Raw genomic sequence first — 24788 nt, forward strand, 5'->3', positions numbered from 1 at the left:
TTGGTTTACTTGTATTAAACAGTCCTTCCACAGCAGCCACTCGAAAGCCATGGCTGATTAGGGAAATAAAAGATGCTAGGTCTCCCATAATTATATTTTACAAATAATCTTAACAGGATTCACCAGATAGAGTGAAATTAATTAAAGTAGGATTGCCAGATAATTGGATAGGGAAGATTTATCTCTCAGAAAACTACCCCCTCCAAACTAAAAATCTTTCCCATGGATTTAAAGAATCATCTTGTAGATAAAATAAAACATAAATCATACATCAAATCTGACTAAAACATTTAGCTTCCTAGAAACAATATACTTGGCTTTCCAGTGACTGAGGATATTGACTTAAGCTCTGAGAACTTCCAAGCCACAAACTGGAGAGCATTCAGAAATAAGCAACAGAATTTATATGGTGAAAAATGCTGTTATAGAAACAAAACAAACATTGTCCCTTAAATACATAATTAACCATTGTACATTTAAATAATATGAAAAGGAGGTAGAGCTAGAGGGAAGATGGTGGGGTTAGGAAGGACCAGGAATCTGTCTCCCTACCCAGACAAGAATTATGCTGGCAGAATCTGTCTGATGTAACTATTTTGGAGTCTATTGAAGATTTGCTATTCCTGGAGAAGGGCTGGTCCTATACATTGAAGTTGAATTTAGTCAATTTCAGCTTTTAGCACCATAGCAGTTACTCATCTCACACACTTTGAACCTTGTGCAGACAACCATGAACATGTTCCTGAAGCAGTTTTTATGTAGCTTGTGGAAACAGGGTGAGCAATAAGGAGAATGACCCCCAAATATTGGAAATCTTCTTTTACTGCTGACTACTGCTTCTGATGACAGAAGTGTGGACACAGAGACAGGCTGCCATTCTTGCAAGCCCCTCTTTATCTGGCTGAAGCAACTTCGAGAGGATGTATAAGTCCAGCACTTCTTTTCCTCTCTTAATTTTTCTTTCATTTTTGGGAGCCAGACATTTAAGAAGTAGGGCATTCTAAAGCAATCCCATATGTTAAGGGAATTAAGAAAGTCATAAATATCCTGGGAGGTAAGTAGCCTTTAAAAACACAACTGAAGGGGGAAACAAACATTTCTGTAATAATAGGGAGACGTTCAGTTCAGTTCCGTTGCTCAATCATGTCCAACTCTTTGCAACCCCATGAACTGCAGCACGCTAGGCCTCCCTGTCCATCACCAACTCCTGGAGTTTACCCAAACTCATGTCCATTGAGTCGGTGATGCCATCCAACCATCTCATCCTTTGTCATCCCCTTCTCCTCCTGCCTTCAATCTTTCCCAGCATCAGGGTCTTTTCAAATGAGTCAGCTCTTCACATCAGGCGGCCAAAGTACTGGAGTTTCAGCTTCAACATCAGTCCTTCCAATGAACACTCAGGACTGATCTCCTTTAGGATGGACTGGTTGGATCTCCTTGCAGTCCAAGGGACTCTCAAAAGTCTTCTCCAACACCACAGTTCAAAAGCATCAATTCTTCTGCACTCAGCTTTCTTTATAGTCCAACTCTCACATCCATACATGACTACCGGAAAAACCATAGCCTTGACTAAACGGACCTTTGTTGACAAAGTAATGTCTCTGCTTTTTAATATGCAGTCTAGGTTGGTCATAACTTTCCTTCCAAGGGGTAAGCGTCTTTTAATTTCATGGCTGCAATCACCATCTGCAGTGATTTTGGAGCCCCCCAAAATAAAGTCAGCCACTGTTTACTGTTTCTCCATCTATTTGCCATGAAGTGATGGGACCAGATACCATGATCTTAGTTTTCCGAATGTTGAGCTTTAAGCCAACACTTTTACTCTCCTCTTTCACTTTCATCAAGAGGCTCTTTAGTTCTTCTTCACTTTCTGCCATAAGGGTGGTGTCATCTGCATATCTGAGGTTATTGATATTTCTCCCAGGGAGACTTTAGTACCTCACTAATGAACAGTACAACCAGGCAGAAGATACATAAGGAAATAGAGAACTTGAACAATGCAATTAACCACCTAGATCTGACATATACAGAATATTGTATCCAAAGCCCAATGGGATATTTTCCAGAAGAGATTATATATTAGGCCACAAATTAAGCCTCAGCAGATTTAAAAAGATAGATATCATACCAAATCTCTTCTACAATCACAATAGGATAGTTATACCAAAATCATGGGATACATGAAAACACTGCTAAGGGGGAGTTTATAGCTAAATAATACAAAAAGATTGGAAAACTTCACTAAAGAGGCTAACCAGACTTATTTTAAAAACTGTATTCTTTTCCCAAGAAAAATATATTAATAATATAAAAACAAATTACCAGTGTATTGTTGGTTATAAACATCATTCATGTACTCCTTCCTTTGATAAACCTTTATTATTGATAAGTAGGTGTAATGTGCCCAAGCTTAAAGAAGTCCACACTTAGATGTTGTTCAGCTGCTGCTGCTGCTAAGTTGCATCAGTCGTGTCCGACTCTGTGCGACCCCATAGACAGCAGCCCACCAGGCTCCGCCATCCCTGGGATTCTCCAAGCAAGAATACTGGAGTGGGTTGCCATTTCCTTCTCCAGTGCATGAAAGTGAAAAGTGAAAGTGAAGTCGCTCAGTCATGTCAGACTCTTTGAGACCCCATGACTTAGCCTCTTTAGTGAAGTTTTCCAATCTTTTCATATTATTTAGCTATAAACTCCCCCTTATGCAGTGTTTTCATTGTATCCCAAAAAGACCCTACCAGGCTCTTCTGTCCATGGAATTTCACAGGCAAGAGTACTGGAGTGGGTTGCCACTGCCTTCCCCAGATGTTGTTCAGAGCTAAGTATTGTACGTGTCAGCGGCTGTTGTGCACTCTTTCATGCACAGAGGCTACTCTTTGCTCTTAAAGATTACACAGAAAAGGCACATGTATAGGAAACATTGCTTGACAGCCTGAAGTGTACAGCAAGCAGACCAGCAAAAACACCTGTCATGATCCCCAGCATCCTGAAAACCCCTGGCACCAGTGGCAAGACAGTGCCACCACCCCTGCCTCAGCATCGTATTGTTACCTACCCTGGATTGTTCTCTGTGAAATCAGGCAGAATTAGAAATCCCAGAGGCTTCTGATCCTCAACAGCCATTACAGATTTTGATCTGGGAAGTTGCTCAAACCTTGTAGCCTGGCTTGTTTCCAGTGTGGTACTAGTAGGGCTTTACAGGAGGCCCCTGAAGTCTACCTGGTTTGCCTGTTTGGAGACATCAGCATCTGTGCTGTCTGTGCCAGAAAGGTCACCTTCATGTCCAGGAGCTGCCAGCTACAAAGGGGCTTCCATGGGACAAACACTTGGCTTGTAGACTCAGGATAAGATATTGCTCAGCCTCCTGCAGAGATTAGACACTGGGTTTGCTTTTTCCATGGATAAGTCACCAAAACATATGCTGTAAATTGAAAAATAAAGGCCCAAAACCCTCACTTGCATTTAAAATATGTGGATATAAAGCATTAGTTCAGGGAATAAAGTTGCACAATTGATGGCAACTTAGTGGCTTCTGTTGCATGCTTAATCATGATTGCATCTTTTCACTACAACTTTCTATACTTATTTTCCTTTATCTTGTGAGTACAGTTTGTTTCTGCACTGTTCCAATAATTTTGACATGAAAATGTTATACTATCAAGTAAAAAACCACTTTGTCTCATCACTCCATTTGATTTCATCTCACCTACTGCTGAAGAATTTACAGGTATAGTCATGCCTTCACCACTGATGACTCTAAGTTTCCCTTAGGAATATGGAGGGGCCTCTGAGAGTTGAGTTAAATATTTTTTTCCTATTAAAATTTCTTTTTTATTGGAGTATGTTGCTTTACAATGTTGTTAATTTCTAATGTACAACAAAGTGAATCAACTTTGTATGTCAACCCATGTGACATACATTCCCTCCCTTGGGAACCTCCCTCCCGTCTCCCCATCCCATCCCTCTCGAGACGTCATCACAGAGCACCAAGAAGAGTTTCCTGTGCTATACAGTAGGTTCCCACTAGCCAACTGTTTTATACATGTTCATGTATATATGTCACTCTGCTCTCCAAATTTGTCTCATTGAGCTCAATCTTATCTCAAGGTCCTTCTCAAAATTCTCCACTGACCTTGAAGATGAGTTCTCAAACTCTGGCCCAAGTCATGCCCCCCCAAACTCTGTAACCTGGCAGGAGGCTATCTACTACTTGAAATGGTGTCTTTTTAAGGTTCTGACATAAGCTCTGGTAAAGAAGGAAAAATTTCATGCCTTTTGCCCATGATTAGGGCCAAATCACCTGCTGATCTCTAAATCTTTTGTCAGAGAGGTCACCATGAAGTGACTCCTGTACACAAGAGAACTCAAGATGCAGTTCCTGTGTTAAAAGGCATTAATGGAATCACCTTCAGTATAGCAAGGAAACAGGACTCAGGGCAATAGTGACCATTAGAGGATATGTGTGTGTGTGTTGCTGGTACTATCTTAAAGCGTGACTTCTGTCTAGAATAGTTATACATCTGCTGTGTAACTCCTACCCTGGTTGCAAGAACTTGTAACAGAGAACCCAAGTGACAATATTCCAGTTTAGTTCAGACTTCTATCAGAGAGCAGCTCTGGGGGGAAGGGGAGAGATAGTCACAGGTGGTGATTTCCCTGCTTTAGTGGAAAAGAAATTTCCTGGGAATTGGACACTTAGAAAACATTTTTGGCTGAGGTACATAGGCCAGTGCACAGGTCTGAAGCTTCCAAAATTTCAGGAATTGTATCATCAGATAAAAAGTAATGCCTCAAGAATATGAGGAACTCCCACCTATATTAAGGCTGAATCTCCTTTAGGCCTAATGTATTTTTTATTATTATCAGCTAAAATCTTGCTTTAAGCTCTGTTTTTAATAGTAGTAGTAAAATAGGTAATGGTTTGCTGTTGTTCAGTTGCTAAGTCAAGTCCGACTCTTTGCTATCCCATAAACTGCAGCACACCAGACTTCCCTGTCCTTCACTGTCCCCCAGAGTTCACTCAAGCTCATGTCCACTGAGTTGATGATGCCATCCAACCATCTCATCCTCTGTCACCCTCTTCTCCTCCTGCCCTTAATCTTTCCCAGCATTAGGGTCTTTTCCAGTGAGTCAGCTCTTTATATTAGGAGGCCAAAGTATTGGAGCTTCAGCATCAGTCCTTCCAATGAATATTCAAGGTTGATTTCCTTTCACAGTGACTGGTTTGATCTCTTTGCTGTCCAAGGAACTCTCAAGAGTCTTCTCCAGCACCACAATTCAAAAGATAATGGTTAGTTATTACTTATTGCTCATTCACTCTGTGCCAGGTATTGTTTAAAATAACTGACATAGATTAACTCAGAAAATGCCCTCAAGAAGCATTGTAGGTAATTACCATCATTATGCACCCCTCACAAATGAGGAAACTGAGGGATATAAAGGAGAATTGCCTTGCCCAAGGTCACACAGCCACATGGGAGGGAGAAGGGAATAAATATACAAGGAGTAAAGCAAGTGAACCATGTGACGAATTCAGAATCTGAGTCCCATAATATGCTGGAGATCCAAAATTCACTTTTATAATCTTTAAAATCAGATATATTGATGTGTAATTTATATAAATATGTGGCTCAGATGGTAAACAATCTGCCTGCAATGCTGGAGACTGAGGTTTGATCTCTGGGGTCAGGAAGATCCCCTGGAGGAGAGTATGGCAACCCCCTCCAGTATTCTTCCCTGGAGAATTCCATGGACAGAGGAGTCTGGCAGGCTACAGTCCATGGGGTTGCAAACAGTTGGACACGATTAAGCGACTAACATGAACATGCATTTTTGATACCTTCTGATGAGTTTTGAAAATTTATATACCTTTGTAAATACCATCACAATCTGCATAGAACTTTGTCATATTAAAACATTCCCTTGTTCCCCTACCAAATTAATCTTCACCCCACACCAGGGCAACCAATGGGCTGCTTCCTATCCCTCTAGATTAGACGTCTTTCTTAGAATTTTGCATAAATAGAATCATACAGCTCTACTTTCTTGTGCCTGGCTTCCTTTGCTCAGCCTAATCTTATTATTAATGTTGTTACATGTATTAGTGTAATATTAATAGGTTCTTCATTTTCACTACTGAGTGGTATTCCATTGTTAGGCAACATCACTGACTATACATTTATCTGCTCATGGACATTTTGGTTCTTTCTAACTTGGGGATAGTATAAATAAAGATTCTATGAACATTTTAATACAATTCTTTTTAAAAATTATTTTATTTTTTACAATAATTTAAGTTTTGCTGGGGGTAAACACCTAGAATTGAAATGGTTGGTTTTAGATAAGGTAGCATTACTTTTGGAGAAGGCAATGGCACCCCACTCCAGTACTCTTGCCTGGAGAATCCCATGGATGAGGAGCCTGGTGGGCTGCAGTCCATGGGGTTGCTGGGAGTCAGATACGACTGAGCAACTTCACTTTCACTTTTCACTTTCATGCATTGGAGAAGGAAACGGCAACCCACTCCAGTGTTCTTGCTTGGAGAATCCCAGGGACGGGGGAGCCTGGTGGGCTGCCATCTTTGGGGTCGCACAGAGTCGGACACGACTGAAGCGACTTAGCAGCAGCAGCAGCAGCAGCAGCAGCATTACTTTTACAAGGAACTATCAAATGGATTTTTAATGCTACCACATTATAGCATTATTGTTTTAATTTACACTTTCCTGATGATTAAAGCTTTGGAATCTTTTCTAGTACTTACTGGCTATCTATATATCTTCTGCTGTGAAATACCTGTTTTAATCTTATCTTTTTTCCCAATTTAAACTTAGTTGTTTGTATTACTGGGCTTCTCAGGTGGACTCAGATGATAAACAATCCACCTGCAATGTGGGAGACCTGGGTTTGATCCCTGGGGTGGGAAGATCTCTTGGAGAAGGGAATGGCTACCCACTCCAGTATTCTGGCCTGGAATTATTGCATTATGAACACAGCATATTGTGAATTTCAGTACTTTGACAGATACATCTATTAGAGACATTTTCTCCCAATGTGTGATTTTTTTGTTTTCAAAATAAAATCTTGAAAAGCAAACACTTTAAATTTTATAAACTCCAGCTTATCTTTTTTGCTTTTATGTCTCACACAATTCTTTGTATTACATCTTAAAAATCTCTCCATGCTTCAAAGCAGTTTCTATGTTTCCCAAAAGAAATTTTATACTGTTAGCTATTTTGTTTAAGTTTATAATTTATTTTGAATAAAACTTTAATTATTGTATAAATATCAAGGTGCATTTGAAATATATGAATATCCAATTATTTTATCATCATTTCCATATCAAATTACCCAGGAACATATGTCAAAAATCAACTAACAACTCTCAGTTACATTTCAGATCATTAGAGAGCAGGAAAAAGCATTGTTTCTATTCTTAAATAAGAAGATAGCTGGGAAGAGTTTCAATTAACAACTTTTTTTTGACTACATCAGATATCTGAGATTATGGGGCAAAAAACGAGTCCAAAGTCTGGAGAGCTAGGTAGCTGCAGGGAGAAACAAGAACTCAAGCAGTTGTTTAACTGAGACAGAGAATGCCACACACCATATAAAATGATTGTAAAAAAAGCTAAATAACATTCAAGATCAGATAGGTTAGTTCAAAAGAGAGAGAAATTATAGTAAAATTTAAATGCTGGAAATAAAAAAAAAACAACAAATGAAGAATGCCTTTTAAGGGATGGATTATCAGTATACTTGATACAACTGAGGAAGGATTCAGTGACATTGAAGAGAGGCAGGACACAAACACATTTACATAAATTTGTATGTGTGTAGGCTTCAACACAATATTTGTATTAGTGACCCTGAGATAATACAAAAGTACACAGAAAACAGGGTCTGTCTTTGTTGAAAAAAGACAGCTTAGTAAAAATGGCCTTTCCTATATGCACATGTCAGGAGGCAACAAGAGAAAAGAGATGTGGTATAGGATTTCGAATTTTCAGATACTTCCTGTGAAAGGTTTATTTGTTATTAATATACATGTAGATGATGTATTAATATCAGAACAGTTACTAAATAAGGGGTACATAATACTATTACAATGCTGTAGAGTTCTAGGATACATATAAAACAAACATTTAAGTGGCATGCACATACAAACTGATGTAGACAACAGAAAACTCAGAAAATATTCACATATATTCAACACTGTTTAACTTATACCATTTATTTCTTATTTTTAAAAATCTTCTTATTCTAGTAAATGTCCATGAACCAATACTGTTATAGTTCATTAAATGTCTTAATATTACACAAGAAACAACAGTTTTGATTAACATAAAGGCTATTATTAACTTTCTCAAACTGATAAATTTTTCCCTCATAACAAACTCTGAGTGATATTAAACTTTGATGACTCATTAAAAGCTTTGACACATTCACAGCTCAATTATCAGATATTCAATGAGATCTCATTTTTGGGGTAATGGATTACCTATAATATGCAGTAATATTAGATATCTTCCCCTGATACTCACCTGACTGACGAGGAAGAGATATGGACAAAAGCTATGGTCATTCAGGATTTGCCAGGGGTTTTTCCTGTGTGATATTTCTGATATACTTCACTGAGTTCACATGTCCACAGAAATCATATTCATAGGTTTGAGTATATGTCAGTATTAAGTATACTCGAACCTGCAGAAGCTCAATAAAGAACAATTCTATTTCCTCATAGCAAAAAGTCTGTGTACATGTAGGAAAAAATTCCATTCAATATTTATTCTTTGGCCCTGTTTCTTTCTATTTTGTACTCTTTCATCTTCTGTGCATAAGCCCCTTGGTTTTGCTGGGGGTCATATCCACAGCATTCTGACAAGGGACAGGAGAAGACATTAAGAATTTGAGAGATGTATTTAGTAAGACTTGTCATTGACCCCTACATTTCACTATCTAGAGGTCAAAAATATGATTTCAAGTTGGATGACAGTGGTTGAGAAATTTAAGCTAGGTGTGGCATTAGAAAAGGAGGAAATGGTTATTGGTGAACAATGAATATTTCATTATGTCATATATCATATGACATATGGCATTATATGTCATATAGTTATTACCCTTATGTTAGTCAAATTGAGGCTGGACATAGTAGAAGGATTCCCCACATCCATTACCTTGTTTTCTTGTCTGTTTTAATATACTGTAAGGTCTCTACCCTTTATGTTATTTTCTGCTTATTGAAAAAACTGGTGTTTGACTAACAGTTCTCACATTTACTCCATTCCCAATTTTCTCACTGTTTGATTTCTCTGATGATGAGTGAATTTTGATTTGCTGGGACAAAGTTATGACATATTCATTACATTCCCAGAGTTCTTCTGCAGCGTGAGTTTTCTAAGGATTGAATGCCTAGAGTATTTCTTGTATTATTTTAGTTTCTTTACTGGATTGAATTCTCTGATCTACAATGAGGACTACAGTCAAGATGAAACTGCCCATATAAAATATACTCCAAGAGATTTGCTCATGTTAAGTTTTCTGATGTTGAGTGAAACTAGTATCTTGCATAAGAACTTCCAAGTTTTTATTATATTCTTAGGAGTTCTCTCATATGTATTTTATATTGTGAGGCTTTATTTTCAGCTCAGAGTTTTTCCGTCTTCATTATATTTATATTTTTATTTCCCTGTATGGGCTTTCTGATGTTCTCTAAGGCTTGATTTTTGACTGAAAGTTTTTCCACATTTATCACATTTGTAGGGTTTCTCTCCAGTGTGAGTTCTCTGATGTACTCTGAGGTTTGATTTCTGGCTGAAAGCTTCACCACAGTGATTACAATTATAGGGTTTCTCTCCTGTATGAGTTCTCTGATGTTTTCTTAGGACTGACTTCTCACTGAAAGATTTGGCACATTCGTTACATTCATAGGGTTTCTCCCCAGTGTGAGTTCTCTGATGTCCTCTAAGATTTGATTTCTGCCTGAAAGTTTTTCCACACTCATCACATTTATAGGGTTTTTCCCCAGTGTGAGTTCTGTGATGTACCCTAAGGTTTGACTTCTGGCTAAATGCTTCCCCACAATGATTACATGTATAGGGTTTTTCCCCTGTGTGAATTCTATGATGTCCTCTGAGTTGTGATTTCTGACCAAATGCTTTCTCACACTGATTACATTTATAGGGCTTCTCCCCTGTATGAGTTCTATGATGTTTCCTTAGGCCTGACTTCAGTTTGAAAGCCTTCCCACATTCATCACATTTATATGGTCTTTCACCTGTGTGAGTTCTCCGATGATTTCTTAGGCCTGACATATGGCTGAAAGATTTTCCACATTCATTACATTCAAAGGGTCTCTCCCCTGTGTGAATTCTTTGATGTACTATGAGGATTGATTTATAGTTGAAAGATTTCCCACATTCATTACATTCAAAAGGTTTCTCTCCTGTGTGAGTTCTCTGATGTATTCTTAGTCCTGACTTTGCACTGAAAGCTTTCTCACATCCGTCACATTTATAGGGTTTCTCTCCTGTGTGAGTTCTCTCATGTTTTTTTAGACGTGACTTCTCACTGAAAGCTTTCCCACATTGATGACATTCAAAGGGTTTCTCCTCCATGTGACTTTTCTGAGGCTGAATTAGGCATGAAGTTTTAGTGCAGGATTTTCCACATTCATTACACTCATAGGGTTTCAACATTATTTGAGTTTTCTTATGCACATTGCAAGCTGACTGGTAACCCAAAGTGTCTGTACATGTGCCATAGTCATAGGTTTGTTCTATTGTGTGAATTCTCTGATGCACTGGAAGGGTTGAATTATGGCTGAAATTCTTTCCATATTCAAAGGATTTCACCCCTATATAAAAATTTTCCTGTTCTTTAGTGTGTAATTTTTGGCTGAAAGATTTCCCTTCTATGTCAGTTTTTTGAGTGATCCTACTAAAATTATTTCTGTTTTTAGTACATTCATATTTATTAAACTCATAGTGACTCTTCTCCTCTGGATGACTGCTCTGAGAAACTATCAAGGTTGATTTCTGATGTTGGTTTTCCCCAAATTTATTGAATTTATAAGGTTTCATTTTTGGATGGGTACTCTTGGACATAACAAGGGCAGTCTTTTCAAGAAAATCTTTTCTACATTCATTATATTCAAAAGCTTGCTGCAAAGTCTGAATTGTCTGATGCTGGATAACTTTGTCTTTATGTCCAAAGGTTTTCACATTTTTACTACAAACAAAAGAATTCTCTCCAGTATTAGTTCTGCCATCCTTAATACTGAAAAGCCAATTCTCACATACATTAGGCACATAAGTCTTTTTTGAATATTGACAGTGTGGGGCCAGTGAGCTAAGAAGCAAGTAAGTAGACCCTGTAGTGTCAAATTTACAGGGTATTGTTTCTGCAGGAAAAATGTTTATGTCCAGAGTACATGGTTTTCCTGATATTTCTTGTTCCATAGTCAATGATTTGTTGATGAATAAAACTTGCCTCAAACGTTTGCCTTGGTTTTCTAGGCTCTCCTCTAAGAGTTCATCAGGTTGGAATTCTTCTAAAAATGAGAAAATTAAAAATATTTTATGATATTTAACACACTTATAAAATGAGATTTATATACCTATGCCCCATTATGTGTTTGACTCCTTGGTGTCTGGCTCAGTTTCTTTCCCAAAAATAAAGTAATTTCAAGTTTATATTCTCTCTTCTTTTGTTGTTAAAAACTTTTTCTACTGGAAAAAGAGAGCAATCTAGAAATGAAATTACACATATCTTTGGTAACTTAAACCATAATTTTCAAAACTGGAAAGAGAAGAGGATATAAAGGAAAGCAACAATTAAGAAAGGAGAATATATTTAAGAGAGCTGAATCCTGGGAACAGAGAAAACAAAGACTGGAATGAATTTCACAAGGATTTTGCTCTAAGTAGATAACAAAATGTATCAATGGAGAATTGCTTTTTAGTGGCTTTACTGAGATCGAGTTTGCATTAGGGAAGCACACCAGTGACTATATTCACAGTGAAACATAGAGTACAATGATAAGAAAACCACTAGTCTGTATGTTTCCAAATGGAGCTCCACCCTGGTCTGGGAACTAAGATTCTGCAAGCTACATGGTATGGCAAACAAACAAACAAAAATCATGGCACCAACTTTCTTACATTGAAAGAAAGAATCAGAAACATAAGTGTATAGGTGGAAGTGAGAAAACTGATGAGAGTTAAAGTAATTTTTCTGCCTATGTTGGAGTTACCCCTCTTTCCTGGTTCTAGTGCCTTGGTATTATATCAGGGTTGTTCAGCAGTGAATCCCTCTTAATCATCAAATCTTTACTTTCCTTTTTTTTAATTTGTTCACTTATGTCCTCCAGACTAGTCTTGCTCCTGTCCAATCCTTAATTTCCATCTATTTTTCCACATATCTAGTTTTTATTCACTGCAAGATCTTAAGGATTGTGTTTCAAGTTGGCCCTAGAAATCTTATAAGTATCCTTTTTTATATTTATTTACCACAAATTTCCTGTGAACATTTGACTGCTATTGTCTTCTTGTTACCACACTCCATGCAAAAATGTCATGCCCATGCTAAAAATATTTGAAGGCTTTGGCTATACTACCTTAGGTACCAACAGATGAAAGATTAAAGTGATGTAATTCAGAAAAAGAAAGTTTTACACTAACTATATGCTCAGTATGTGTTCTTGCTACCAATCCTCTTAGCATGAGCATGCATGCATACTCAGTTGTGTTTGATTTTTTGCAAGCCCATGGACTATAGCCCACCAGGCTCCTCTGTCCATGGAATTTCCCAGGCAAGAATACTCAAGTGGATTGCCATTTCCTCCTCCAGGGGATCTTCCTGACCCAGGGATCGAACCCAGGTCTCCTGTCTAGTACACACGATTTTCTGCTCTAATTTTTGATAGCATATCAGTCCTCATTAAGTGGTTCATTTCCAACAATAACTTCATACTCAATTCTTTCCCTAAATTATCCTCCATTCTAGCCTTAGAACTATTGAGAACCTAGGTACCCTTCAGGTAGGGCACACTATTTTCCCAAATCTTAACAACAAAAAACAAAGTTTGTAACATCCTTCTCACAAATTTAAGCAACATTTATTTTAAAACCTGAAAGAAGCTACTACCTGTATATCATTCACTTTATAAAGGGATAAAAGCACCCATATCTGTGACTTTATAGTAAATACCCATCACCAAAATCAAGAGGCATCTTAAAATTGAAGGAAAATCCATAAATGAGAAGCATTTTCTCTTTCTTGGTTGTACCTAAAATAATAGTTCACCTTTTAATCTATAGCACCATAGATATGCTTTATGAAGATTTCTTTGCTCACTTTTCCAAAATAAAACCTTCACTGTGATATTCTTTGCATCCCTCTATAAATTTAGAGGTACATAAAAAGCTCCATGTCTAAAAGTTACCTAGAGTTCTTTCACATATAAGGGCTCAGATGCAATAACAACCCATACCTGATGATTCAAAAGTCACAGAAATTTGCTTATTTACATTCATGGACATTTTTTTCTGAGTGAATCAATATGAAATACCTCTCTCCACCTGACTTTGGAATCAGCCTACAATACTATTAAATAATATTTATTATGTGAAAAGTGCCCAGGCAGGAAGAGTGAAACAGAGACCATTCTTCTTGGGAGATTGTAATCCAGGTGAGGAAAGGAACTCTTGGTAACTGTATGCTATCTGGCACAGAATCTTATTTTCTTTAGACACATCCATCACATGGGTTAAGAGTTTACAAAAGTAAGAGATCACGTATAGACTAAAATATTCTGAGATTATATGATAGAAGTAGGAATCTGAGCCAAAATTTAAATGAGTAATAGTACTTTCTTCCCTTTTTCTAGCTGAGGTTAGCTATTTTATTTGCTTTTATTCCAAGAACCACCTTTTGGCTTTATAATTATAATGACTTATAACTATAATGTTTTATCTTTATTGCATCTTTTAGCTTGCTTAGTTTTCTTTTAAAACTTTATTGCTTTTAAAAATAAGTATATGAGGTGAAAATAGTTTCCTCTCAGCATTGCTCTGTCTACAGCTCAAAGGGTCTAATAATCATGCTTTTCATTAAAAAAGATTTCTGCATATTGTACCAACTTTGAAGAATAGGTTTTTAAAGATATATACATATATATAGTCATTATTAATTTTAAGATAGAATAATTTAAAATTTTCTCATATTGTCTGCAATTTATAGTGTTATATAACAATGCCTTTACTTTGTAGAATTTGCCTAAAATAACTTTGCTAAGTTACTTCAGTCGTGTCTGACTCTTTGCGACCCTATGGACTGTAGCCCACCAAGCTCCTATGTCCATGGGATTCTCCAGGCAAGAATACTGGAATGGGTTGTCATGCCCTCCTCCAAGGGATCTTACCCACCCAGGGATTGAAACTACCTCTCTTATGCGTCCTGCATTGGCAGGAGGTTCTTTACTGTTAACGCCACCTGGTGCCACCTTTACATTTTATCAATGTTCTAAGGTCATGACTTAAAAGGAAGTTTATTCTTTAAGAATAGTTATGTAGTGTGTTTACATAGCTTTGTTTTCAGAACATATTACATTCATCTTTATAAAATATGCTATTTATATTTCTAGATAAGAGGTTGGTAAACTTTCTGTGAAAGGCCATAGAGTTAATGATTTAGGCTTTACTGGTTATTCAGTCTCTATTGTAGCTATTCAAGTCTGCCTTGTAGCTTGAATACGTAAACAAATGGCTATTGCTGTGTTCCAATAAATGTTTCTTTGCCAAAACAATCAGTAGGCAGGATTTGGCATGTGGGCCACAGTTTGCCAAGCACTATTCTAGAGTCCTGGAGAAGGAAATGGCAATCCACTCCAGTACTCTTGCCTGGAAAATTCCATGGATGGAGGAGCCTGGTAGGCTACAGTCTATGGGGTAGCAAAGAGTTGGACACAACTGAGCGACTTTAGTTTCTTTCTTTCTATAGTTCCTTTTGGAGAAGGAAATGGCAACCCACTCCAGTGTTCTTGCCTGGAGAATCCCATGGACGGAGGGGCCTGGTGGGCTGCAGTCTATGGGGTTGCAAAGAGTCAGACACGACTGAGCAACTAACACACACACACACACATTCTAGAGTCCACAGGTTGTGAAACAAAATTAGAGAGGGATATTAAGGTTGACTACATATAATGAGTTCCTGTTTCTCCTTATAACTCTTGCAGTTTTTTGTTTTATGAATCTTGATGACAATTTATTTGGTGTACTAATATTTTGAACTTTTCTGTATCCTTTAAAAATTATCTTCTTTAGCATTATCAAAATGTCCTTTTTCCACCTGTTTTTGACCTGAACTGAACTTTGAAATAAATAAACACTGAGTTGCTTTTATGTTTACTGGCTTAATAATTCATGACTGCATTTTCAAACTTCCTAAACTATTTTGTAGATGTACTATTTGATGGGCTTCCCTAGTGGCTTGGCGGTAAAGAATCTGCCTGCCAAACAGGAGACGTGGATTCGATCCCTAGGTTGGGAAGATCCCTTGGCTAATGAAATGGCAACCCACTCCAGTATTCTTGCCTGGGAAATCCCATGGACAGAGGAGCTTGGAGGGCTACAGTCCATGGGGTCGTGAAAGAGTCAGACATGACTTAGTGACTAAGCAAGAACAATCTCTTTGATACAATATGATAGCCTTTTCTCTTAATAGGTGTATTTAATCCATTTACATTGAGAGTTGATATGTCAGATATGTTTGTCTTCCTCTGTTTTATGTTGTGTGTTTGAATAGCTTTTGTGGTGAAAATTTTTAACACAGCAGGCCTAGACTGTTACCCTTAGAAAAGCCTGCTTACAAGATGAGCCCTTAACTAGCATTTGGGAACTCAGATTTCAAGATGGTTACCAAGATTCCCAGAATTGCTAAGAGGGGCTCAATGTGCTTAAACTGTTTGTACAAAAAATATATTTATGCTGAATAATTAGCTTCTATCAGAAAGCCTAGAATTTTGACATATGGGTGCCTACAGTAAAAACTCTGGGTTCAGTTCAGTTCAGTTCAGTTCAGTTGCTCAGTCGTGTTCAACTCTTCGTGACCCCATGAATTGCAGCACGCCAGGCCTCCCCGTCCATCACCAACTCCCGGAGTTCACTCAGACTCACGTCCATTGAGTCAGTGATGCTATCCAGCCATCTCATCCTCTGTCGTCCCCTTCTCCTCCTGCCCCCAATCCCTCCCAGCATCAGACTCTTTTCATTGCAAATGAACTTTTCAGGTAGATATTTCACATGAGTTGTCGTAACTGGTTTTCTACTGACTTTGCTCCATACATCTGTTCTCTTTACTGATTTTGCTCTGTATGATTTCACGGTATAAATCTTAGTTACGAGTATGCCTGTGTGCTGAGTCCTCCAGGTGAATTAATAAACCTGATGATGATCCTGAGGACCCTGATATAGTATTTATAAGAAACTTCTCTAGTAATAGGTCTGTTTTCTTTAGTCTGTCAAATGTAAATAACTTTTAACAATTAGGAGGGTTGCACTTTGCTCTAGTCTTTATCCTTTCTAACTATACAATTTCTTAATCATCTATTAATTTTGATTGTATCTAGTAATTTATTATATAATGATAAAATTAATTTATTTCTCTCTTCTGCTCTGTTACTCCCAATTTCAGTTTATTAACTTTTCTTAGTTTTTACCTTTTTACTGTTAAATATGCATCCATTACTTAATTTTTCAGTTTCAAAGGGTATACTTAGCTCCCATCTTTTAAAGATGAGAATATCAACATGCTTACATTCCATTCCTTTTAGTTGTCCCCTTCTCACATTTTATTAGATTTATTATTTCTAAAATTTCAAATGTAAAGACCTCTAATAGGAGAGTGCTGAAAAACATTTCAAACTGCTGACTTCTATCTAGGTGATCACTTCGGATCTAATTTTCTTGGATGCCTTCTGCCAGTATTCAGTAACTCACCTGGGGAACTTCTGTTTATAAATTCTTTCTCTAATAACCATGGATCTTCTCCTTGTTCCAACATGAAGATCAGTTCTGGCTTTGTAAAGCAGTACCCTGTAAATGGGAAATACTTTAGCACTTGAGTTAGCTGCATAGGTTTCATTGTTTCTGAATGTGAAGAAAGGTACAGCTTCAGAAATGGCACATTGAGGGTGCTTGCTAGAATTGTTTTTTGGTGGAGGGAATGATAGCAAAAACCATTTTCTTATACTTATAAAGGATCACTCTTCTTAAAACTGTAAGTCACAAGCCTAAATAACATTAAGTTCTAAAATTGTCAATGTCTGTTCCTTAAGCAAGATTTCATCAGGACTGACTCTATAGCTGGCCGTAATGGAGTAAAAGAACCAATTTACCTCTCCACGAGGGCTTCTCAGGTGGTGCTAGTGGTAAAGAACCTGCCTGCTAATGAAGGCAACGTGGGTTACATCCCTAGGTGGGCACGGTAATCCACTCAACTGTTCTTGCCCGGAGAATCCCATGGACTGAAGAGCCTGGTGGGCTACAGTCCATGGGATCACAGAGTTGGACATGACTGAAGCAACCACACACACACACAAACACACACACACACCTCCATATCAGACATCTAAACAAACTATACAAAGTGTATGAAATGGGTTTTAGACTTTAGAAAACAGGCAGTACAGACAGTGATACTTGAGAACAGAGAAACAAATGAGGTGAGCCCTGTGATTACCAAAGCTTATTGCTTAGAGAGTTTTCAACCCTAAACAAAAAGAGACCACCAAAACTGCTTGGCGGACTCATTAAGTTAAGGCAATAGAATTGGACTTCAAGAAAGTCATGACAAATAGGATTTGTAAGAGAAAATACAAGAGAAGAAAGATACAGAGTCTTTGTCTGATCTGCAGAAGGGTCTCCTGAGTACTAACTTTTGAAAATGTAAGGAAAACACTTGAGGTTGGGGAAAAACCAGTGAAAAAGCGTAGGCTGAAATTTCACAAAGCACACAGAGAGGTATAAAACTTCGTAACCCATGGCCAATTGGATACAATAACCAGAAGGGCATTTATTGCCTTGGTAGAGGGGCCAAATGAGTCTGAGAGTAAAATGAGTTCTGAATCCAATATAACAAAACTTAAAGCAAACCTTAAAAGGATTAAAGTAATTCCAAGTAATTTAAATTCATCCTAGGAAAGGGCCCAGAAGATTTCAGACAATACAGCAATACTACCACTTAACAACATAAAATCTGTAACATCGAGCCCTCGATAAAAAATCACTTAATATGAATAAAAGGGATATATTATTGTAATCAAGAAGAAAAATGAATCAGTAAGCCACAGAATAAGAAACAACACATAAAATTAATAGTCAAGGCCATTAAAACAGTAAAAATACTCCATATGTTCAAGAATATGATAAGAGAATTTATTAAAAAAAGTTCTTAACTGGAATTCTCAATATGAAAAATATCTGAAATGAGTAAACAAATCAACCAAACAAGAAACAAAAAAAATGGATAAGATTAATAACAGTATACACACACACACACACACACACACACACTACATATGGAAGGTTAAATGACATAAGGCACAATGGATAACTTTAAGGTTAAAAACTATGAAAGAAGAAACCCACAGTGGATAAAGACTAGAAAATAATAAACAGTTATCTCTGACCTATGGGATAAAGTTGTCTAATATGGGTAACTAGTATTTCAGAAGGAACAAAGAGAGAATGGAAAAAGCAATAATGGGCAAAAGTTAGATTTTTGAAAGCAAAGTGAAAGTGAAAGTCGCTCAGTTGTGTCTGACTCTTTGCAACCCCATGGACTATACAGTCCATGGAATTCTCTAGGCCAGAATACTGAAATGGGTAGCCTTTCTCTTCTCCAAGGGATCTTCACAACCCAGGGATTGAACCAAGGTCTTCCGCATTAGAGGCAGATTCTTTACCAGCTGAGCCACAAGGGAAACCCAAGAAGTGTATAAATCCATGGACCTAAGAAGCTAAACAAATGCCAAGGAGAAGAAACATGAAGAACACCACACCAAGATACATTATAATTAAATTGCTAAAGTCACAGATAAAAAGAAAATGTTGAATAGAAAAAGACATAATATGTATGGAAGAAGAAAAAAGAATGGATGCCTACTTTTTGTCAGAAATTATACGTCAGAAGACTATGAAGTAACAATTTTAAAGTACTGAAAGAAAAAAGCCTGCCTAGAATTTTATACTTGACTAATATGAGGCATTTTCAAACAAATAAAAATTGAAAGACTTTATCACCAACTGATATGTATTACAGGAAAGTTAATTCTCTGAAAGAAATTCTTCAGCTAGAAGAAAAATGAGATCAGGTGGAAATTTGGATTAATATATAGAAAAAAAAGAGCACCATAATCTGGACACAAGTGGATAAAAATAAAATAAACTTTTATCATTTTCAGAACTCTTAAAAATAGTAAATTGTGTTTTAAAACAACAATAATGTACTGTAGGAGATGGGAAATAGTGCGAGTTAGGAATATTGGGGATTTTAAACTTATGTAGATCAGGCGTGCAGAGTTGCTGAGAAATTTACCAATATTTATTATAAGTTCAGTTCAGTTCAGTTCAGTCGCTCAATCGTGTCCAACTCTGCGACCCCATGGACTGCAGCATGCCAGGCTTCCCTGTCCATCGCCAATACCTGGAGCTTGCTCAAACTCATGTCCATTGAATTGGTGATGCCATCCAACCACCTCATCCTCCATCATCTCCTTCTCCCGCCTTCAATCTTTCCCAGCACAAGGGTCTTTTCCAATGACTCAGTCCTTAGCATCAGGTGGCCAAAGTATTGGAGCTTCAGCTTTAGCATCAGTCCTTCCAATGAACACCCAGGACTGATCTTCTTTAGGATTGACTGGTTTGATCTCCTTGCAGTCCAAGGGACTCTCAAGAGTTTCTCCAACACCACAGTTCAAGAGCATCAATTCTTCGACACTCAGCTTTCTTTACAGTCCAACTCTCACATCCATACATGACTACTGGAAAAACCATAGCTTTGACTAGATGGACCTTTGTTGGCAATAGTAATGTCTCTGCTTTTTAATATGTTGTCTAGGTTGGTCATAGCTTTTATTCAAAGGAGCAAGTGTCTTAATTTTATGGCTTCAGTCACCATCTGCAGTGATTTTGGAGCCCCCAAAATAAAGTTTCTCATTGTTTCCCCATCTATTTGCTATGAAGTGATGGGACTGGATGCCATGATCTTTGTTTTCTGAATGTTGAGTTTTAAGCCAACTTTTTCACTCTCCTCTTTCACTTTCATCAAGAGGCCCTTTAGTTCTTCTTTGCTTTCTGCCATCAGGGTGGTGTCATCTGCATATCTGAGATTATTGATATTTCTCCTGGCAATCTTGATTCCAGCTTGTACTTCATCCAGCCTGATATTTCGCATCATGTACTCTGCATATAAGTTAAATAAGCAGGGTGACAATATACAGCCTTGACATACTCCTTTTCCTATTTGGAACCAGTCTGTTGTTCCATGTCCAATTCTAACTGTTGCTTCTTGACCTGCATACAGATTTCTCAGGAGTCAGGTAAGGTGGTCTGGTATTCCCATCTCTTGAAGAATTTTTCAGTTTGCTGTGATCTACACAGTTAGAGGCTTAGTCAATAAAGCAGAAGATGTTTTTCTGGTACTCCTTTCCTGTTTCAATGATCCAACAAATGTTGGCAATATGATCTCTGGTTCCTCTGCCTTTTCTAAAACCAGCTTGAACATCTGGAAGTTCACATATTGCTGAAGCCTGGCTTGGAGAATTTTAAGCATCACTTTACTAGTGTGTGAGATGAGTGCAATTTTGTGGTAGTTTAAGCATTTTTTGGCTTACCCACCCACAAATGATTGATTTGTTTCCTGTGTTTACACTGTCAGCTGCATGATCTTTTTTACTATGTAAGTTGAAATTATTTATATTTTGGAGATTGACCCTTTGTCAGTTGTTTTGTTTGCAAATATTTTTCCCCATTCTGAGGGTTGTCTTTATGTCTTGTTTGTGGTTTCCTTTGTTCTGCAAAAGCTTTTAACTAGGTCCCACTTGTTTATTTTTATTTTCATTACTCTGGGAGGTGGGTCAAAAAACATCTTGCTCTGATTTATGTCAAGTAGGTAAGTAAGTGTTACTCGCTCAGTTGTCCCTGACTCTTTGCGACCCCACGGACTGCAGTTCACCAGGCTCCTCTGTCCATGAGATTTTTCCAGGCAAGGATACTGGAGTAGGTTGCCATTTCCTTCAAAGAGTGTTCTTATGTTTTCCTCTTAGAGTTTTATAGGGTCCAGTCTTACGTTTAGGTCCTTAATCCATTCTGAGTTTATTTTTGTAGATGGTGTTAGGGAATGTTCTAATTTCATTCTTTTACATGTAACTGTCCAGTCTTCCCACTACCACTTATTGAAGAGACTGCCTTTTTGCTATCGTTTAGTCTTGCCTCATATGTCATAGATTAGGTGACCACAGGTGCATGGGTTTATCTCTGGGCTTTCTATACTGTTCCACTGATCTTTATTTGTTTTTGTGTCAGTACCAAATTGTCTTTTTTTCTCTTAAAATGAAACAAAGATGAATATTTTATTAATAAAAGATACAACTCACAAAGAAGATAGACATCATAAACCATTAGATACCTAACAACCAAGAAACAAAGATACATAAAACAAAAATAAGAAATATAAGGGAAAACAAAAAATATATAATCATTGTAAGACATAATAACATTTCTCTGAGAATATTTTATCAAGTGCAGAAAAAATAATAGGAGCATCTTGAATGAGGTCATTAATAATTTAAATATAATAGATTTCTATTTATAGTACTCATATCATATACAAATATATTTAAAATTTTGTATCTCATACATTGTTATTAGATGTCCATAGGACATTTAGAAAAACTGGCAAAAAGATAAACATTACTAAATTTCAAAAAGTAGAATTCTTTTTTTTTGTGATTTATACATATATGCATATATTATTTTTGAAATTATTATCCATTATAGGTTATTATATGGAGAAGGCAATGGCTACCCACTCCAGTACTCTTGCCTGGAAAATCCCATGGATGGAGGAGCCTGGTAGGCTTCAGTCCACCGGGTCGCGAAGAGTCAGACACTACTGAGCGACTTCCCTTTCACTTTTCACTTTCATGCATTGGAGAAGGACATGGCAACCCTCTCCAGTGTTCTTGCCTGGAGAATCCCAGGGATGGCAGAGCCTGGTGGGCTGCCATCTATGGGGTCGCACAGAGTCGGACACGACTGAAGTGACTTAGCGGCATAGGTTATTATAAGATATTGACTATAGTTTCCTGTGCTATACAGTAAACTTTTGTTGCTTGTTGCATATCTATTTAAGTTAGAAATCTAACATTCTATTTATACTAAGTCAAACAAGTACAATAAAAATGCCATAAATTTTTTAGTTAGAAAAATTCATAAGTTTTCTAAAATATATATATATTATACATAATATTTATATATGTGTATACAAAAGCATTTCTACTATGCTTGATAAAGGCTTGAGAAAGAACATCAAAAAAGATCTTCATATATTCCAGCAGTCTTTAAACATGGCTACTCATTAGAAACATATCTGGAGCTCTGGTGAAAAAAAAAAGCAAAACCTGGGCATTTTCAAAAAATTCCAAGATAATTCTGATATGCATCTGAATTTTAAAAAGTGATTACAGGTTTTTCTATTAAATGGTAGTTTTGGTGATATAGAATTCTATCATTTTTCTGTTGACCAGTGATGATACAATGGTATTGTTACAGTTACATAATCACAATAGAGAAAGATGTTTATCAGTTTTCACAATCAATAGACAAAAAAATAATTACAGTTGCAAGTCATAATGGGAACATGATTAACCTAACAATATAAAATAATTATATACAATCTGGGGGGATCAAGTAGAGTCATGTGGTTAAGTGGAACTGGATACATGCACATGTTTTCATCTGTTCAGTTAGTCTATATATCTTTTGGTTGGTGTACTTAATCCATTTACATTTAAGCTAATTATTGATATGTATGATCCTATTACCGTTTTCTTAATTGTTTGGGGTTTATATTCTGTAGGTAGGTCTTTTTCTTTTCTTGTTTTCTGCCTAGAGAAGTCCCTTTAGCATTTGTTGTAAAGCTGGTTTGGTGGTGCTGAATTCTCTTAACTTTTGCTTATCTGGAAAGCTTTTGATTTCTTCAAGAAATCTGAAGAAGACTCTTTCTGGGTAGAGTATTCTTAGTTGTAGGTTTTCCCATTTCATCACTTTAAATATATCATGTCATTCCCTTCTGGTATGTAGAGTTTCTGTTGAGAAATCAGCTGATAGCCTGATGGGAGCTCACTTTTATGTTGTCGTTTTTCCCTAGTTGGTTTTAATATTTTATCTCTGCCTTTAATTTGTGTCAGTTTGATTACTATGTGTCTCAGTGTGTTCCTCCTTGTGTTTATCCAGCCTGGGGCTCTCTCTGCTTCCTGGACTTGGTTGCCTATTTCCTTTCCCATGTTAGGGAAGTTTTCAGCTATTATCTCTTCAAATATTTTTTCAGGTCCTTTTCCTCTCCCTCTTCTCCTTCTGGGACCCTTGTAATGCAAATGTTGGTGCGTTTAATGTTGTCCCAGAGGTCTGTCCCAGCCTATTATTTAAAATAGGCTGTCTTCATTTCTTTTCATTCTTATTTTTTCTATATTCTGTTCTGCGGCAGTGATTTCCACCATTCTGTCCTCCAGGCCACTTATCTGTTCTTTTGCCTCAGTTATTCTCCTATTGATTTCTTCTAGTGTATTATTCATCCCTGTTTGTTCTTTGTCCTCTTAGGTCTTTGGTAAACATTTCTTGCATCTTCTCAATCTTTCCCTCCATTCTTTTTCCAAGATCCTCAATCATCTTCAGTATCATTATTCTGAATTATTTTTCTGGAATGTTGCCTATCTCCACTTCATGTAGTTGTTTTTTTCTGGGGTTTTATCTTGTCCCTTCATCTAGGACATAACTTTCTGCTTTTCCAAGCTAATTAAGTTTCTGTAATGTGGCTTTTGTTTTTGTCACTGTGGGACTGTGGTTATTTTTGCTTCTTCTGTCTGCCCTCTGATGGAGGTTAAAAAGCTTGTGTAAGATTCCTGATAGGAGGCACTGGCAGTGGGGAAAAACTGGGTCTTGCTCTGTTTGGCAGGGCCATGCTCAATAAAGCTTTAATTCAAGTACCTGCTGATGAGTGGGGTTGTGCTCCCTCCCTGGTAGTTTTTTGGCCTGAAGCTACCCAGGCCTTGGGTATACGGGCTCTTTAGTAGGGCTAATGGCAACTTCCAAGAGGGTTTACACCAAGGGGGACCTTCCCAGACTGCTGCTGCCAATGCCCCCATCCCTGTGGTGAGCGCCTGCCAATCCACACCTACACAGGAGACCTTCCAACACCAGCAGGTAGTTTTGGTTCAGTCTCCTGTGGGGTCACAGATCCTTTCCTCTGAGTCTTGGTGTGTGCAAGATTTTGCTGGTGCCCTCCAAGACTGGAGTCTGTTTCCCCCAGTCCTGTGGAAGTCTTATAATCAAATCCCATGGCCTTCAAGTTCAGATTCCCTGGGGATTCCCAGTCCCTTTGTTGGATCCCCAGGCTGGGAAGCCTGACAGAAGAGCTTCATAAGCCCAAACTTCAAAAGAACCAACTGATGCGTTTTATGTCTCAATATCTAAAGAGAAAGAAATCTAGCTTTAGGTTTTGGTTAAACTTTAAAT

At 37.4% G+C, this 24788-nt stretch overlaps 1 protein-coding gene across 5 annotated transcripts in view; it reads right to left on the reverse strand.

Moving 5' to 3' along the window:
• Positions 1-7259: 7259 nt before the first annotated feature.
• Positions 7260-24788, reverse strand: part of LOC129650488 (zinc finger protein 782-like) — an 89233-nt gene continuing 71704 nt past the window's right edge. For all 5 annotated transcript variants that reach the window (XM_055579035.1, XM_055579036.1, XM_055579034.1 and 2 more), the window contains 2 exons: positions 16992-17087; positions 7260-11545 (listed from right to left, as the gene is read on the reverse strand). In XM_055579035.1, the coding sequence (XP_055435010.1) occupies positions 9675-11545; positions 16992-17087 (1967 nt within the window). In that variant the 3' untranslated portion in view covers positions 7260-9674. The remainder of the gene's footprint in view (positions 11546-16991; positions 17088-24788) is intronic.

Source organism: Bubalus kerabau, chromosome 4 (genome assembly GCF_029407905.1).
Source record: "Bubalus kerabau isolate K-KA32 ecotype Philippines breed swamp buffalo chromosome 4, PCC_UOA_SB_1v2, whole genome shotgun sequence".
NCBI classification, from domain to species: Eukaryota; Metazoa; Chordata; class Mammalia; order Artiodactyla; family Bovidae; genus Bubalus; species Bubalus kerabau.